Source organism: Bos javanicus, chromosome 11 (genome assembly GCF_032452875.1).
Source record: "Bos javanicus breed banteng chromosome 11, ARS-OSU_banteng_1.0, whole genome shotgun sequence".
Lineage (NCBI taxonomy): Eukaryota > Metazoa > Chordata > Mammalia > Artiodactyla > Bovidae > Bos > Bos javanicus.
In genome coordinates this window covers 71,888,583-71,906,843 of record NC_083878.1, presented here as the reverse complement: position 1 = coordinate 71,906,843, position 18,261 = coordinate 71,888,583, and the positions used below count along the sequence as shown (strand labels likewise).

Here is an 18,261-nt window from a genome sequence, read left to right as displayed (position 1 = left end):
TCAATCAGGCTCCGCTGCAGGAAGTCATTACGACTCGGTTGCAACCTCTAAAGATGTCCCCATTCTGACAGCACCCCGACCGCCTTTTTCTTGTTTTCCTCTTACTACAACTTCCAGGGATAACTCTCGTCTTCACAAAGCTCTGGGTCGTAAAGGATCAACTCCACTGTCGCTGCTAGAGAAGCGTCTGGAGGCTGGAGAGAGGGAGACGTGGAGAGGAATGTAGAGACCCGAAGAGGGTGAGGTTTCCCAGGGACAGATTTTGAGGCTGCTCCTAATTGAGAATGGCTGATAGTCCCTCTCAGTCCGAGCCGCTGGCTTCGCCGGAACTCGATGACGACTTCAAGAAGCCATCCCTGCCGATGCCCTCGGCGGCGCGGAGTAAGGCTCCGGCCAACAATCCTCCAAACCCGGAGGAGGTGAAGGAAAGGTCCACGGCGCTGCCGGACTCTGATTCCGGGGAGCCGGATGTCCCGCCGGCCCTGCCGGACAGCGGGGAGAATAGGGGTCCAGCGGAGGAGCAGCCGCGACCCCACACGGCGGCTCCTTCCCCTGGCTGCCCGGCCCGGGCTCCCCCATACCGAGAGCCGCCGTGGGGCGGCCCCACCACGGCCCCCTACAGCCTCGAGACACTAAAAGGCGGCACCATCCTGGGCACCCGGAACTTGAAAGGACTGAGTTGCTGCCTTTTCGGGAGGCTCCCTAGCTGCGACGTGTGCCTGGAGCATCCTTCGGTGTCTCGCTACCACGCCGTACTGCAGCACAGGGTGTCCGGCCTCGATGCAGAAGGCGACGGCCACGGGCCTGGCTTCTATCTCTACGATTTGGGAAGCACCCACGGCACTTTTCTTAACAAAACCCGCATCCCACCCCGCACCTATTGTCGGGTCCACGTCGGACATGTTCTTCGCTTTGGAGGCAGCACCCGGCTCTTTCTTCTTCAGGTAAGTAGAAAACCCTAGAATTGAAATCTCTGGAGCCCACCTGGGTGCGTTCCTGAGCTCCTTAAGTTTTCCCTGAGAAAGGAGATTGTCCTTTATGAAAGTGCGTTCCTCATCACCAGACGTCTGTACGCATTGCCTTGTTTCTGAAAGTGACTTCAGCTATCCTAAACTCTAAAAGAATTCTTTCGCTTGATTCATCAGGGACCAGAGGAGGATCGAGAGGCAGAATCCGAGTTGACAATAACGCAACTGAAGGAACTGCGCAAGCAGCAACAAATGATGTTGGAAAAGAAGATGCTGGGAGAAGACTCAGATGAAGAAGAGGAAATGGATACCGCTGACAGAAAGAGAAGTACTAGTAGTCAGGACGATGAAATGGGCTGCACCTGGGGAATGGGTAAGGCATTGAAACTGCTGCCAGAGGTTAATAAATCCGTTTCTATTGGTACAGTTACTTTTTAAAAATCATGCAGCTTTCATGACTCTTTGAGAAAGATAGGGCAAATACAGTTTGCACATAGGTTACCAAAACTTAGATTTATTAACTTTTATGATGCCAAAAAACTGAATTATGGGCCTAATTGATTTGTCTTCATGTGTTTTACAGTGCACTCCCTTGTTCAAAACTTTTAGTGTATAGTTTAACAATTAAAATTTATTTCATTAAGTACTGATTATTGCTAGAGGGAGTGAAACTACATTCAATCAAATAAAACGGGATATTATCTAATATAGGAGTTCTGTCAAATTTTTTGTACTTTGTGTAAACACCCTGAAATGTGAAATACCTAATCAGAGGGATAAATTGAATTTTCTGTAACACCAGACATTTTGGCAGATAGGTATTCAGGAGTGGAGTCTGAAAAGCTGGATGACCTTAACTGTGTTGTGGGGAAGACAGATAAATCTTACGAAATTACTTGTGGTAAATGCCAAACAAAAGCTGGAAACCACTAGTATGCTGGAGTAAGGGTTCAGAGAAGGGAGCAGCCCCTGAGTACCTAGACCTGCACTATCCAGTGTGGTCATCATCAGTCACACTGGGCACTTATGGGGTGGCCAGTCCAAATTCACAAGTGCCGTAAAGGTAAAACACACACTGGGTTTCAAAGACTTAGTGTGAAAAGAAATCAGTCTGTTGGTGGACATGATAAGTAATGGAAAATTATATTGAAGACAAAGTATAAGTCCTGGCTGTGAGAGAATGAGAATGCAGGACTGAAGAGTTTAGATTTTTCTTTTTTTTACATAGAGAATGTGGTAGGCAGTCTTGCTTTTAAAATACATATAGTGATGGAGAACAAAAGTAAGGTGCCATGAAAACAAGTTTTAACTTGTCACACAATGTAGAAAACCAAAGATGTTCAGACGGATGGTTTTGTGCTTGTTCTTCCCCACCCCCACCTTTCTTTTCATCATTGGTAACTTATCTTTGTGCAGCCTAAAAGGATAGTGAGTGCCAGTCAGATAGTCTCATGTCTGATTGTCTTTGCTTTCTTTCCTGTATCCTATAGGAGAAGATGCTGTAGAGGATGAGGCTGAAGAGAACCCCATTGTCTTAGAGTTTCAACAAGAAAGGGAGGCTTTTTATATAAAGGATCCAAAAAAGGCTCTCCAAGGTTTTTTTGACCGAGAAGGTATGTACATAGATTTTGACCCTGTTGGTAAAAATGTATCCACAAGAGGGTGCTTTTCTAGATCTTCAAGTACTTAGAAATGCTGTATTTTATCTATTGTCCTCCTTGTTCAGTTCTTGGCTGTGTGGTCAGTTGCTTCAGGTTTCTTTTGGAAATTGTAAAATTTCTGTTGGTCTTTTTACACATCTTGGAAAAAGGAAGTACTTTTTTCCAACTCATCTCATCCTTCTCAGAAGATACAGGACAGGAGTGGTTGGGAGATGCACCCAATTTGTTACAATTTCTTTGTTTCTAATTCCCCTGATCTTTTGTCATTCTTAACATGGATTTCCACTTTATGTGATTTAAAGATTGTTTCCATTAAAAAAATAATTAAAACTGGAATAAAGCCTTTGAGATAATAATTAAAAAAAATTTTTCTGCAGAGAATTGTTTCAGTAGATAAGCTTTTAGAGAACACTTATATGTATGTGTGTGTATGAGTATAAATATATACATATGAACTGTTTGCATTTTTCACTTAATAGTTACACTTCTAAAAACTAAGCAACTGTGACAAGTTAACAGCAAGTCTACAACTTACAAGTGTGAAAGCTTCTATTTAGTGGACAAACCTGTGTGTGGAGACACGATTGTTTTGAGTTTGCAGTTCTCTGTCTCAAGCTCATCCTAATTTTATTATCAGATAATAATACCTAGGAATAGGAAGTGAAATGCTTTGAAATTTAGTGTTCGATGTGGTTTGAGACATTTGTATTATTATTCAACCTTTGCTCTCTTTTCCCTTTGTATCAACTGGTAATTTTCAGATGCTATTAAAATTGTTTTGTCTTTCCTCCTCCCACAGGAGAAGAATTAGAATATGAATTTGATGAACAGGGTCATAGCACTTGGCTCTGCAGGGTGAGGTATGTTCTTTTGTCATAGCATCCATTTCTGGAAAGTGGCTAATATCAAGTTTAATTTATGGTTACAGACAACAACCCAAAGGGCAATTTTAGTCTTTTTGAGACTATTCATGAATTTGGGGATTGATAGTTATTAACACATTGGGGTTATAGAGGGATGGGTAAAAGGTGTAAGGAAAAGAATTGAAATTCAGCTTTGGCAAGATAGAACAAAATGAACTGAGAGATTAAAAAGCTATCTCAAAAATATGACTTATCATAAAATATTAATGTTTTTCATGAGATTGGAGCTTAGTTCTGTGCTTAAATCCCTCCCATACCAATGCAGATTACCTGTGGATGATTCAACTGGAAAACAGCTAGTGGCAGAGGCCATTCACTCAGGAAAGAAAAAAGAAGCAATGATTCAGTGTTCACTGGAAGCTTGTCGAATCCTCGATACTTTGGGATTGCTGCGGCAGGAGGCGGGTGAGTATGTGGGGACTCTTTTTCCCTTTTTAAAAAAAAAGATGGATAGAAGGAAGAAAGATTGAACACATAAAGTAATAAAACCTTTTTTTAGGGGAAAAATGTAAATTGTACAGAATTCTATGAAGTGAGAAGAAAAACATTCTCTATGTCTTTAACCAAAGGTAACCTTTGTTTATTTATATTCTCCCAGACATTATCTACAGACATGTGTTCAGAACTAGAACCTTTAACAAAATACAAACACTCATAGCAAATGCATTTATAGTTATATTCTTTTGTGACTTAAAAAAAGTTTTATTTATTTTTGGCTGCAGTGGGCCTTTGTTGCTCTTCGCGGGCTTTCTCTAGTTGCAGAGAGTAGGGGCTACTCTCTGGTTACAGTGTGTGGGCGTCTCATCACAGTGGCTCCTTTTTTTTGCGGAGCACTGGCTGTAGACTGCTAAGTAGCTGTGGCACACGGGCTTAGTTGCTCCATGGCATGTGGGATCTTCCAGGACCAGGGATCAAACCAGTGTGCCCTGCATTACAAGGTGGATTCTTAACCACTGGACCATCAGGGAAGCCCCTTTTGTGACTTTTTAACACAAGAATGTATCATGGATAGTTTTTATATTGTTGCGTTATTTACCTTATTTTGGTAATTTTTATATTATTGCATTAAATTTGCCTTATTTTTTTAAAAATTGGGTGTGTAATTATTTTTTTTATTCCAAAGTTACTTTTTATTATTGCAAAGTAAATTACATATACTTTAAAACTACCAAAGTCTTAGAATATACTTGTTCTTGTCTTGCCCCTCTACCGTCTTCGACTGTAGAAGACCTTTACCTCTTTCAGTTATTTCTTCTGGCATTTAAATATATCCATATGTCTAATGCAATATCTTGTAATAACCTGTAAGGGACTATAACCTGCAAAACAAAAATTAATTACTATGCTGTATACCTAAAAGTAATGCAGTGTTATAAATCAGCTATACTTCAATAAAAAAAAGTTTAAAAATTTTCATATTTATAAAAAGCATGAGCATGCTATTATATTTTTAGTCATGTAAACGTGACTATTTTTAGTCATGTAAACATTAACAAGTATTTAATGTTTATAAGGTTTTGTTTATGCAAATATTAATTACAGCTGAGCAGTTTTGAGTTAATAATTGTGTTGTGTGTAGTGTGTTTGATTTTTTTGGTACCTCTTTCTCATTCTTCCCGCACATATCAATAACCTTCTAGTGTGTTTTTCCATATGGTCAATTAGGTTAAGTAATTTATCAGTAATTTATCTGATTTTTTGGGAGACATTTCTCCTGAAGAACACTCTTCTTTTAAGGATGCCTGCTGCAGAACAGTAATCTAGGGCTTCATTTGCTATCTTCCTAGAGATTTCCTTTCTTTTTCTCTAGGGTTGGATTTTCTGTTTCATGATACTCATATTTCTTGGTTTAGTCGTTTGTTTAGTGGAACACATCTTTCTGTAGTTTTGGCAGGTTAGGAAGCTGGTACCAACAATAAGGGCATGGATGGTAATAATCTTCAGTGGAGTTCACGTCTTTCATTTTTCTTGCTGTACTGTTTTGGTGGACATCCTCTGGTAGATTCCTAAGAAAGGATAGGTAGCAAGTCAGCTTTATTAAACTCTCCACTCTGAATGTAAAATTATTCTGGCTTTACTTTTGGTTAATAGTTTAGGAATAGAACTCTCATTTGGAAGTAATTTTCCTTCACAACTTTGAGGGCATTGCTCTTATATGACATCCAGCACTGCTATTGAAGTCCTAAACTATTCAGGTTACTGATCTATCATATGTTATCTTTTTTCCCCTCCTCTCACTAGAAGTTTGTAAGAGTTTCCCTTTGTTCTTAAAGTTCTGAAACTTAACTATGATGTACCTTTCTCTGGGTTTATTTTTATCCATTTCCCTGGGTACTTGTTGGCTCTGTTTGATCTGGAAATCTGGACAGTTCAGGAACATTTTGGGAATTGTGCCATTCCCTCATTTTATCTTTCTGTTCTTTGGAAGTTTGTTTGTAAGATATTGAACCTCTTGGGCTGGTTGTCTGTGTTTCTTTTTTCCCTTCTCTGTCCTGTTTCTGTGTCTCTTTTGTTCTTTCTGGGATATTTCTACAACTTTCTTTCTGTATTTTGCTATCAAGATTTCAATTTCCACAGCTCATTTTGTTCTTTGGATATTCATTTTTAAAACATAATATGCCATTGTTGCTCATGGATTATTAATGTGTCATTGGTCTGCTGATCTCTTTTCTCCAGGTTGTTTTTTCTGTTTATTTGATGTCTATCCTGCATGGTAGAGGTTTTTCTCAGGTGTCATGTAGTTCTTAGTTGTAAAAACTACTTAGGGACAAAAAGGTGATGAGCAGCTTGGAATATATAGATGGGGCTATTTAAGTTTGAGCAACACTATAGAAGGATGTGGGTGGGCATTTTGCAGGGGAACTCCTGATGTAAGTATCTGTAGATTTTCATTTTTCTGCGGGCAAGATTCTCCAAAGAGTACTCCTCGGTCTCCTGCCTGAAGAGAGAGGACTGGCTGCCAGCATTCCTGGACCTATGTGGTAGAGATGGCTGAGCATGTTCTCAACATTTAGCCATTTTCAGGACAGTGCTAGTTTTTGAACATAGTACCCATGCCCTCAATTGTACTAGTCAATCCATAGTTCAAAGACTTTCTATCTTAAACTCGGGGTTTTTCCTGGGGGTGGGAAGGATGTGAGTAGCTGGGATAGATGATCTGTTTCTCCATCAGCTTTTACTCAGGCCTCTTTATTTTGTCATTGCTATCTAGCCCCAGTTCTAGACCTTTTGAGGATTCTGTAGTATGATCAGATTGGTTCTGTTTTTTCCCCCCTGTTGGGTTAGGATTCTTTTTTTTTTTTTTTTTTCAGTTTTGCTAAGTTAGTTTCCACTCATCTGTCTGCTTTCTAATTTCCAAAAATGTGGTGGTGCTGTCCCCATTCCTATTCTTCCTGTCTTTGTAGATTCAGTTCAGTTCAGTTGCTCAGTCATGTCTGACTCCTTGTGACCCCATGAATCGAAGCACGCCAGGCCTCCCTGTCCATCACCAACTCCCGGAGTTCGCCCAGACTCACGTCCATCGAGTCAGTGATGCCATCCAGCCATCTCATCCTCTGTCGTCCCCTTCTCCTCCTGCCCCCAATCCCTCCCAGCATCAAAGTCCTTTCCAATGAGTCAGCTCTCCGCATGAGGTGGCCAAAGTACTGGAGTTTCAGCTTTAGTATCATTCCTTCCAAAGAAATCCCAGGGCTGATCTCCTTCAGAATGGACTGGTTGGATCTCCTTGCAGTCCAAGGGACTCTCAAGAGTCTTCTCCAACACCACAGTTAAAAGGCATCAATTCTTCGGTGCTCAGCCTTCTTCACAGTCCAACTCTCACATCCATACATGACCACAGGAGATTTGGAAAACTCAGCAGTGGCCACAGGACTGGAAAAGGTCAGTTTTCATTCCAATCCCAAAGAAAGGCAATGCCAAAGAATGCTCAAACTACCGCACGGTTGCACTCATCTCACACGCTAGTAAAGTAATGCTCAATATTCTCCAAGCCAGGCTTCAGCAATATGTGAACCGTGAACTTCCAGATGTTCAAGCTGGTTTTAGAAAAGGCAGAGGAACCAGAGATCAAATTGCCAACATCCACTGGATCATGGAAAAAGCAAGAGAGTTCCAGTATTTCTGCTTTATTGACTATGCCAAAGCCTTTGACTGTGTGGATCACAATAAACTGTGGAAAATTCTGAAAGAGATGGGACTACCAGACCACCTGATCTGCCTCTTGAGAAATCTGTTTGCAGGTCAGGAAGCAACAGTTAGAACTGGACATGGAACAACAGACTGGTTCCAAATAGGAAAAGGAGTACGTCAAGGCTGTATATTATCACCCTGCTTATTTAACTTCTATGCAGAGTACATCATGAGAAACGCTGGACTGGAAGAAGCACAAGCTGGAATCAAGATTGCCGGGAGAAATATCAATAACCTCAGATATGCAGATGACGCCACCCTTATGGCAGAAAGTGAAGAGGAACTAAAAAGCCTCTTGATCAAAGTGAAAGTGGAGAGTGAAAAAGTTGGCTTAAAGCTCAATATTCAGAAAACGAAGATCATGGCATCCGGTCTCATCACATCATGGGAAATAGATGGGGAAACAGTGGAAACAGTGTCAGACTTTATTTTTTTGGGCTCCAAAGTCACAGCAGATGGTGACTGCTGCCATGAAATTAAAAAACGCTTATTCCTTGGAAGGAAAGTTATGACCAACCTAGATAGCATATTCAAAAGCAGAGATACTACTTTGCCAACAAAGGTTCCTCTAGTCAAGGCTGTGGTTTTTCCTGTGGTCATGTATGGATGTGAGAGTTGGACTGTGAAGAAAGCTGAGCGCCGAAGAATTGATGCTTTTGAACTGTGGTGTTGGAGAAGACTCTTGAGAGTCCCTTGGACTGCAAGGAGATCCAACCAGTCCATTCTGGTTGGATCAGAACCAATCAGATCTGGTTGGATCTGGTTGAAGGAGATCAGCCCTGGGATTTTTTTGGTAGGAATGATGCTAAAGCTGAAACTCCAGTATTTTGGTTACCTCATGCGAAGAGTTGACTCATTGGAAAAGACTCTGATGCTGGGAGGGATTGGGGGCAGGAGGAGAAGGGGACGACAGAGGATGAGATGGCTGGATGGCATCACTGACTCGATGGACGTGAGTCTGGGTGAACTCTGGGAGTTGGTGATGGACAGGGAGGCCTGGCGTGCTGCGATTCATGGGGTCGCAAAGAGTCGGACACAACTGAGTGACTGAACTGACTAGACGGACCTTTGTTGGCAAAGTAATGTCTCTGCTTTTGAATATGCTATCTAGGTTGGTCATAACTTTCCTTCCAAGGAGTAAGCGTCTTTTAATTTCATGGCTGCAGTCACCATCTGCAGTGATTTTGGAGCCCAAAAAAATAAAATCTGACATTGTTCCCACTGTTTCCCCATCTATTTGCCATGAAGTGATGGGACTGGATGCCATGATCTTCATTTTCTGAATGTTGAGTTTTAAGCCAACTTTTTCACTCTTCACTTTCACTTTCATCAAGAGGCTTTTTAGTTCCTCTTCACTTTCTGCCATAGGGGTGGCATCATCTTCATATCTGAGGTTATTGATATTTCTCCCGGCAATCTTGATTCCAGCTTGTGTTTCTTCCAGTCCAGCGTTTCTCATGATGTACTCTGCATAGAAGTTAAATAAGCAGGGTGACAATATACAGCCTTGACGTACTCCTTTTCCTATTTGGAACCAGTCTGTTGTTCTATGTCCAGTTCTAACTGTTGCTTCCTGACCTGCATACAGATTTCTCAAGAGGCAGGTCAGGTGGTAGATTAGTGTCTTTAAAAAAAAGATGTCTTTGCTGCGGTCTCAGTGGAGTGTGGGGAGAGAATGAAATTAGATATGTGTGTTCAGTATACCATCTCAACTTGGAAATTACCAGGTTTATTATTAATAAGGACTGTTTTGTTTGCAAATAATAGAAACCTAATGAAAACTCATATGGGGAAAAGGTTATTGGCTGCAGAAGCTAGAAAGAGTAACTCACAGGATTGAAGAAAGAACTGCATGAACCAGGACTGCAAGTTCTGGAAGCAAAACTTAGTGCTGTGAAACCAGAACTCGGTATTCTGAGGACATATGCAACCTGTATATGTGTATATGTATGTCTGTCTCATGAGTGCATGGTTTTATTTTGCAGAGAGATTCTAACCCCATATGGAAAAGCTGGATGCTTACAGCCCTGGATTTGTATCTTCTGTCTGTAATAACCTCATTGGAAAGAGAGCCTCTTTTTCTCCTATATCTAAATATAACTCTGGGGGAAAGATTCTCATGAATCTGGCTGTGGTCACATGACTATACCTAATCTAGGTGGAATGGGAGAAAAATTTTCTAAAGAAAGAGGGTACTTTTACCACACCCAGGGGAGTTAAATGATATAGGATAGATAGAAACATAATGGCTACCATAGTCCCCTGCTGATGGACTTTCTAGATTTTCATTGTTACAGTGTTGCATTGGTAAATATGGTATGCTGCTGCTAAGTCACTTCATTCGGGTTGGATTCTGTGTGACCCCATAGACGGCAGCCCACCAGGCTCCTCTGTCCCTGGGATTCTCCAGGCAAGAATACTGGAGTGGGTTGCCATTTCCTGCTCCAATTCATGAAAGTGAAAAGTGAAAGCGAAAAATGAAAGTGAAGTCGCTCAGTCGTGTCCGACTCTTCGTGACCCCATGGACTGTAGCCTACTAGGCCCCTCCGTCCATGGGATTTTCCAGGCAAGAGTACTGGAGTGGGTTGCCATGTCCTTCTCCTTACAAATAGAATTGCTGAATTAATTGCATCTTTGATGTTGATGGATGTTGTAAGATTGACCATCAAAAACATTGTGTCAGTGTGCTTTCCCACCAACTGTTTGAGAGTGTGTTTCCCCATATCCTTACCAAGTGAAAGTGAAAGTGTTAGTTGCTCAGTTGTGTTTGACTATTTGCGACCCCATGGACTGTAGCCCACCAGGCTCCTCTGTCCATGGTATTCTCCAGGCAGGAATACTGGAGCGGGTTGCCATTTCCTTAGACATTATTAATCTTTTTATGTTCTTTCCAGTCTAATATATGCTTCCCTTGTAGCTCAGCTGGTAAAGAATCTGCCTGCAATGTGGGAGATCTGGGTTCAGTCCCTGGATTGGGAAGATCCCCTGGAGAAGGGAAAGGCTACCCACTCCAGTGTTGTGGCCTGGAGAATTCCATGGGGTCGTGAAGAGTTGGACAGGACTGAGTGACTTTCACTTTGAGTCTAATATATATGAAATGGTATCTCATTATTTTAGTTGGTGTTTTTAATTGTTAAAAAAAAGTTTGACATCTTTTTAAATGTTTGTTGGCCATTTGTATTTCTTTTCTGTGAACTACTTTGATTATCTTTAAGATTTTCTTTTGGATTATTGGCCCTTTCCTCATTTATTTTTTTCCTTTTTCACTAATTGATTTTTGAAAGCTTTTGCTCATTAAATAAATTAGCTCTTCCTTTGTTTAACTTTTTTATTGTGGTAAAACATACATATCATAAAATTTACCTTTGTAGGCATTTTTATGTATACAGTTCAGTAGCATTAAATGCATTCATGTTGTATAACCATCACTACTATCCATCGCAGAACTTTTTCTTCATCTCATACTGAAACCTTGTACCCATTAAATAGTAACTTCCTATTCTTCCTCCCTCCAGCACCTAGTAACCAGTGTTGCTCTTTGCCTTTATGAATTTGACTAGTTTAGGTACCTCGTGTAAGTGGAATCATGCAATATGTGCCCTTTTGTGTCTGGTTCATCTCATCTTTGATAATGTCTCCAAGGTTTTCTCATTTAGTCGCTAAGTCTTGTTGGATTTTTTGAGACCCCCATGGACTGTAGCCCTCTAGGCTTCTCTGTCCATGGGATTTTCTGAGCATGAATACTGCCCTTTGTTTTTATATGTATTTTGGCAGCTTGTTGAGTCCTCTCTTTTAATAATTGGTGGTGGCATTTTAAGCTGCTTGCCTACTTGCCTTCTTTCTTTTTATTTTATTTTTTAAATTTTATTGTTTATTTTATCTACCTCTAGTATCTCGGAAAAGGAAAGCCAAGAACTGGGAAGATGAAGACTTTTATGACAGTGATGATGACACATTTCTTGATCGGACTGGCCTGGTTGAAAAGAAGCGTCTGAATCGAATGAAGAAGGCTGGGAAGGTTGATGAGAAGCCAGAGACCTTCGAATCACTGGCAAGTTTTAGTTATAGAAGTAGCTGTGGTAGTATTATAAATAGTGTATTATTTATGTTTGTTTTTTAATTTTTAAAGCACTAGCATTGAAATCTGGTAGTGAAGTATTATTTTTGTGATCTGTAAGTTTGATGGTAATAAACAACCATTTAGTCTTATCCAAGTTGGAGAAAAGTTTGGCTTGTTGCTAGAAACTGTATCTACCTCTAGGTGGGTTCAGTTAAGTTCAGTTCAGTCGCTCAGTCGTGTCCAACTCTTTGCAACCCCATGAATCGCAGCACGCCAGGCCTCCCTGTCCATCACCAACTCCCGGAGTTCGCTCAGACTCACGTCCATCGAGTCAGTGATGCCATCCAGCCATCTCATCCTCTGTCGTCCCCTTTTCCTCCTGCCCCCAATCCCTCACAGAATCAGAGTCTTTTCCAATGAGTCAAGTCTTTGCGTGAGGTGGCCAAAGTACTGGAGTTTCAGCTTTAGCATCATTCCTTCCAAAGAACACCCAGGACTGATCTCCTTCAGAATGGACTGGTTGGATCTCCTTGCAGTCCAAGGGACTCTCAAGAGTCTTCTCCAACACCACAGTTCAATGATCCATTAATGAGCATTCTTTGGATATTATCTTACCATATCTTTGGATATGATCTTTGGAAAAAGAAAAGGAAAAAGTTCCAAATTGTGACATTCTGAGGTGCAATTGACCTTGGCTTTTGGTAGTCAAGAATTGTGAAAGGAATTTCTGAGGAGTATAGTTCTGGTAATACAGGCGTACCTCAAAGACATTGTGGGTTCAATTCCAGACCACTGCAATAAAATGAATATTGTAATAATATGAATCACATGAATTTTTTGGTTTCCTGGTGCATATAAAAGGTATATTCACACTGTACCGTAGTCTCTTAAGTGTATAGTAGTAGTATCTCTAAAAAAAATAGTATATATTTTAAAAATACTTTATTGCTAAAAAATGCTAACCATTGTTCTATCAATGCAGAGTTGTGACAAATCTCTAATTTACAATATCTGCAAGTTGCAAGTAAAGTGAAGCTTCATAAAATGAGGTGTGCGTATAGTTTTAAACAATGTGTCCTTCATGAAATTATCATAAGATGGCCTGCATTTTCACCATATTAATTAGTATTCAGAGTTTAAAACATTACTCAATGTCTAGCTTTTTGATTCATCAGTGAAAACATGCTTTGGGTTCTTTTGAATAAAATAAAGTCTGTGTTTTGTATATTGCTTCTATTTAATTCTTGGTTCTTTAATTCAGAAATCACTTCAATTAGAATTAAATAAATGAAAAATGTTAACTCCATGAGGAGCAGATTTAAATGCACTTCTGAATTAATCCTCTTAAAACTTGTCACAATAATGAAAATAAGAGGAAGAAGAAAAGGAAAGCTACCGTATTTTGAAAGATACAAAACATGCTAACCCTGTTAATTTGGTGTTATAGGTTGCGAAGTTAAATGATGCTGAAAAGGAACTCTCTGAAATTTCTGAGAGACTGAAAGCCTCCAGCAAAGGTAAGGGAGTGACTCATTAAAAAATGTTTATTGAGTGTCTACTGTGTGTAGTGCACTTTGCTAGGTACTAAAGCTGTATTGGTTAGTAAGATATAATAGATATGGAGCCTTTCTAAGGAGCAACATAGAATTTTAGAACTACAAAGAATATTATAAAGTATTTGTTTCAGCCTTTTTATTTAATAGATGAGGAGAATGAAGCCCATTGAGGCAAAGTGACTTTCTAAGATCTGGTACAACCAGTTTCCTTATTCCTAATATCAATATCATCTTCTGTCCAGCTTCAAGTTAGTGACTTTTCTATGGAAACTTGGGCCGAATTTTAAAATATTTTCAGCCGTCTTTCTGAACACGTATTATCCCTTTCTTGGACAGCTCTGTCAGAGTCTCCGTCTCAGGACTCTTTAGATGCGTTCATGTCAGAAATGAAGTCAGGGAGTGCATTAGATGGTGTGTCCCGGAAGAAACTTCACTTGAGAACTTTTGAACTGAGAAAAGAACAGCAGAGACTTAAAGGGTTGATAAAGATTGTAAAGCCAGCAGAGATTCCAGAACTAAAAAAGTAAGTAAGTCTTGGTTATACTTGAAATTTTAAATAAGCATGTATTACATAGATACCATTCTGAATTATATCTTTGTTTCATAGCTAATCACTTTGGACTAGAAATAGATTATAAGAAACTCTTTAAAGCACAAAAGGCAGTGGTTTTGAAATGGGTAAAAAAACATTTTATTTGTGAAATATAAACTGCTACAAGATTTTTAAAGAAAACTATATTGATTCCAGTTTCATTGGAGGGCTCTAAATTTTTACTTAATCTTTTAGTGCAGAGTAAACTTCTTTAAAAAGCAGAGACGTTACTTTGCCAACAAAGGTCCGTCTAGTCAAGGCTATGGTTTTTCCAGTGGTCATGTATGGATGTGAGAGTTGGACTATAAAGAAAGCTGAGCACCGAATAATTGATGCTTTTGAACTGTGTTGTTGGCGAAGACTCTTGAGAGTCCCTTGGACTGCAAGGAGATCCAACCAGTCCATCCTAAAGGAGATCAGTCCTGGGTGTTCATTGGAAGGACTGATGTTGAAGCTGAAACTCCAATACTTTGGCCACCTGATGCGAAGAGCTGACTCATTTGAAAAGACCCTGATGCTGGGAAAGATTGAGGGCAGGAGGAGAAGGGGACGACAGAGGATGAGATGGTTGGATGGCATCACCGACTCAATGGACATGGGTTTGGGTAGACTCCAGCAGTTGGTGATGGACAGGGAGGTCTGGCGTGCTTCAGTTCATGGGGTCGCAAAGAGATGGACACAACTGAGTGACTGAACTGAACTGAAACTTCTTTAAAAAACAACATGCACAAAAGGCTAATTTCCCTAATATATAAGGAGCTATCCACCAAAGAGACAAATGGGCAAAGGGTATCAACTGAAAGTCCACTGAAAAAGAAATACAAATAACTCTTAACTATATAAAAAGAGAAATACAATTACTATACTTATAATAAGAGAAATACAAACACTACAATGTATTACCATTCTTATCTATGATTTTAAAACCACAGATGAAAAGATATGAGTACAGATTGTCATTTTAATGCCTGTATCTGTCATTCTCAAGAACAAATTGATAACTCTTTAGTATATTTAAATACTTTTTAAAAGTGGAATCTGTTCCTTTAAAGGTGGGGAAAAAGCACAGTCTCCTGAAGTTGATTTTATCGTTAACTTTGGTTTCAGGGGAATTATTGGACACAAATGATATTTGAATTATGTTATTGATAGATGGTAGATTAGCACTAGAGTTAGACTTCCTAGGTTTCATTCTCAACTCTGTCAATTACTTTTTGGGAATTTTTTTTTAATATATATAAAGTATCATTTTGTTTATAAAGTAGATTTGGAGTCTGTCAGTAGTTTAGCTTGACAGTCGGTCATAAATTGTACATAAATATTCTTTTTTTTAAATTCATTTTTATTTGGAGGATAATTGCTTTACAATATACTTTTTGGGAATTTTAAAGCAAGTTGTATAACTTCTTTGATCTTTACTTTCCTCTTCTGTAAATTAGAAGAAATGATGTTGCAAAGATTAACTGAAAAGCACTTAACAATGTGCTGGCATATATGTATTGTCATCTTGTCATAATTTTTACTGTCACTGATATACTTAGCAGCTATTTGTGGAATTGTTTTTGTGGAGCAAAGGTAAAAACTCAGGAACCATAGTCCAGAGCAAACAAATTAACAGTGAGTTTCAATTCCAATTCTGTAATCCTTTAATCTGCGAAGTAGTCCAAGCTAGAAGACAAACATCAGCTTCCTCCAGAACCTCCCCTCCTGCTGTCTATGTGTCTTCAGTTTCTCCTCCTTTTCTTACTTTAGAAAGTAAAGTAAGAAAAAACTGCTTTAGAAAGCATCTGGCCTTCAGATGCTGTGTATCTTCTCCTTCCTCTTCTCACTTGAGTGTTGAACTTCTAAACTTCCTACCTAATTCCATTCCTCCTCCACCCACAGCAACTCTTGATTGTGATCCCATCTTCTACTTTTCATCTCCTTTGGGAGTCTTTGCGTGTCCTCCAGGCCAGCCAGGCTATTTAATGGAGCTGAGAAATATCTGTGTTGCTCTTGCCTTTGCTTTCCTGTGCTTCCTGACGCTTGTGGGGAGGGGATATGAGGGATGTTTGACAAAGCATCTTTAAGGGCAGGCAGGCAGGATTTCCTCCGGTGGCCTTATCAATGCAATGGGTCTGTCTCAGTAGAGAAAGGGGGAGAGCACCTCTGAGCGGGGAAGACTAGGTAAAAGAAGGCAGGATTGGAACTGGGGCTTCAGTTGAGCAGAGTAATCAGTTTCTTGTATGGGTCCCTGTGAATCAGAGTGCCAGTGCTGTCCTTATGTTCCAGAATGCAGGGTTGTCCTCTTGTCATGCAGAGAAAGCATAGGGCTTTCTTCCTTCTGTCTCCTCGTGCTATCTTGTCCCTGTCACTTATGCCTACTCTCTGAGTGTCTTGTCAGCTCAACTGCTGTCCTTTTTGTTTTGCTTTGTTCTTTTTTTCTTTGCATCTTTTCTAATTTTTACAGTCTCTTCTTTTTGCTCTTCCTTAGCTTTACCCTCAGGTGCTTAGCTTTTAAAACTATATTCAGCCAGTGAGAACATTGACAGCTCACCAGCTGTGGGGTCTATCATTAATTCTTTGTCAGGATATCCTGCCTCCCACCCCCTATACACATACTTTTTTTTTTTTTTTTAACTTCTGTGCTCAGAGCTGTTGTGTGTGGTTATGATAAGTGTGGCCTCCAGGTAAGTAAGGTATTGAGTCCTTTTCAGAGGTTGGTAGAAAATAGGGCTTTACACCATGGATCCATCTCCTGCTACTTAGTTGGAATGGATCATGTCTATGTGTACTGGCATGTTATGAATAAGTAATATACAGGCAGTACCCAGGTCAGTGTCCTTTGCCACTGACCTGTGTACTGTATGTATCATTTTATGAATGTGAAGTCAGATAGCATGTTGTAAATTAAGCACCTTGTAAATTACTAGACTGTGGTAGCAGCTTCATCTGACCCTTAATAGCTCTGTGTCAGTGTTGTCCATTCAAAGTCTGCTGGCCTGAATCCCTCTTCATTGGTGTATGCGTAAGTGTTTACTTTATGGAAAGTTTTGTTTTGCCAAAAGTTTCTTTCTCATGGTATTTTTAGATAAAACCTTAGCCTCACAGAGGATGAGATGGCTGGATGGCATCACTGACTCGATGGACGTGAATCTGAGTGAACTCCGGGAGTTGGTGATGGACAGGGAGGCCTGGCGTGCTGCGATTCATGGTGTTGCAAAGAGTCGGACACGACTGAGCGACTGATCTGATCTGATATACATATATATATAAAATTATTTTTTCTTCCTAGAATTGAAAGTCAGGCTACAGATGGAGAAAACAAAGCTAAAAAGCTCACATTGCCTCTCTTTGGTGCCATGAAAGGAGGAAGCAAATTCAAATTAAAAACGGGAACAGTAGGGGTAAGTTGTAGGTCAAGGTCTTAAACTTTTAGCTCTTGAGTTATCCTGAGTGAATTTTTCTCTTTTCTTTTCAAAACTCAATGACTCATTGCACAGTAATGTGAAAAGAGGCTGTGGACTTGGTACGATTACATCTTTTCCAGGATATGGTTCTTGGATTTTTCTCTTCAGCCTAGGGTTATCAAGAATTGATGAATCGGGACTTCCCTGGTGGTCCAGTGGTTAAGACTCTGTGCTTCCAATGCAGGGGGTGTGGGTTCAATCCCTGGTTGGGATCTAATATCCTACATGCTGCCCAGCTGAAAAGAAAAAAGAATTGATGAATTGATTCATGCCAATTTGCATGTAACCGATTTGTGAATTAGAATACCAGTTTATTAATTTGTGAACAATGTTGCATTTAAGAAAGAGTCTCCTGTGGTTTTTTGTTTTTTTTTTTTCCTGGTGGATAGATGTTATAATATTCAGACTCAGCTAACACTTGTTAGTAACATAATCTATACACCTGGTTCTGCCATATGGTTTTTCTTCCTTCATTTAATCCTTCCACCACTTTATGAGACCTTCCCTGGTGGCTCAGATGGTAGAGGATCCCCTGCTAATGCGGGAGACCTGAGTTCCATCCTGGTCATACTGTAAAGGTACTTGTTCATGGATTTTTTTTTCCCCTCATAGAAGTTACCCCCCAAGCGTCCAGAACTCCCTCCAACTCTAATGAGAATGAAGGATGAGCCTGAAGTAGAAGAGGAGGAAGAGGAGGAGGAAGAGGAAGAGGAGAAAGAAAAGGAGGAGCATGAAAATAAAACGGAGGCTGGAAGCAATAGGCTGCAGCAGGAGACAGAACCGGAAGAAGCAGCGCAAGAGACGAGTCCTCCCACAGACTTCACATGTTCTAAAGAAACAAACCATGGTAGTGTCTTCTCTGTC

General features: G+C 40.1%; 1 protein-coding gene across 5 annotated transcripts in view; it reads left to right on the top strand.

Annotated features, from left to right (window-relative positions):
- The first annotated feature begins 79 nt into the window (after window positions 1–79).
- SLC4A1AP (solute carrier family 4 member 1 adaptor protein) overlaps window positions 80–18,261 on the top strand; it is a 75,341-nt gene continuing 57,159 nt past the window's right edge. For 4 of the 5 annotated variants that reach the window (XM_061431253.1, XM_061431250.1, XM_061431251.1 and 1 more), the window contains exons 1-10: window positions 80–944; window positions 1,146–1,341; window positions 2,459–2,581; window positions 3,429–3,489; window positions 3,818–3,957; window positions 11,631–11,791; window positions 13,248–13,317; window positions 13,693–13,879; window positions 17,223–17,334; window positions 18,010–18,244. In XM_061431253.1, the coding sequence (XP_061287237.1) occupies window positions 285–944; window positions 1,146–1,341; window positions 2,459–2,581; window positions 3,429–3,489; window positions 3,818–3,957; window positions 11,631–11,791; window positions 13,248–13,317; window positions 13,693–13,879; window positions 17,223–17,334; window positions 18,010–18,244 (1,945 nt within the window). In that variant the 5' untranslated portion in view covers window positions 80–284. The remainder of the gene's footprint in view (window positions 945–1,145; window positions 1,342–2,458; window positions 2,582–3,428; window positions 3,490–3,817; window positions 3,958–11,630; window positions 11,792–13,247; window positions 13,318–13,692; window positions 13,880–17,222; window positions 17,335–18,009; window positions 18,245–18,261) is intronic. The other variant, XM_061431254.1, reaches the window with a different exon arrangement.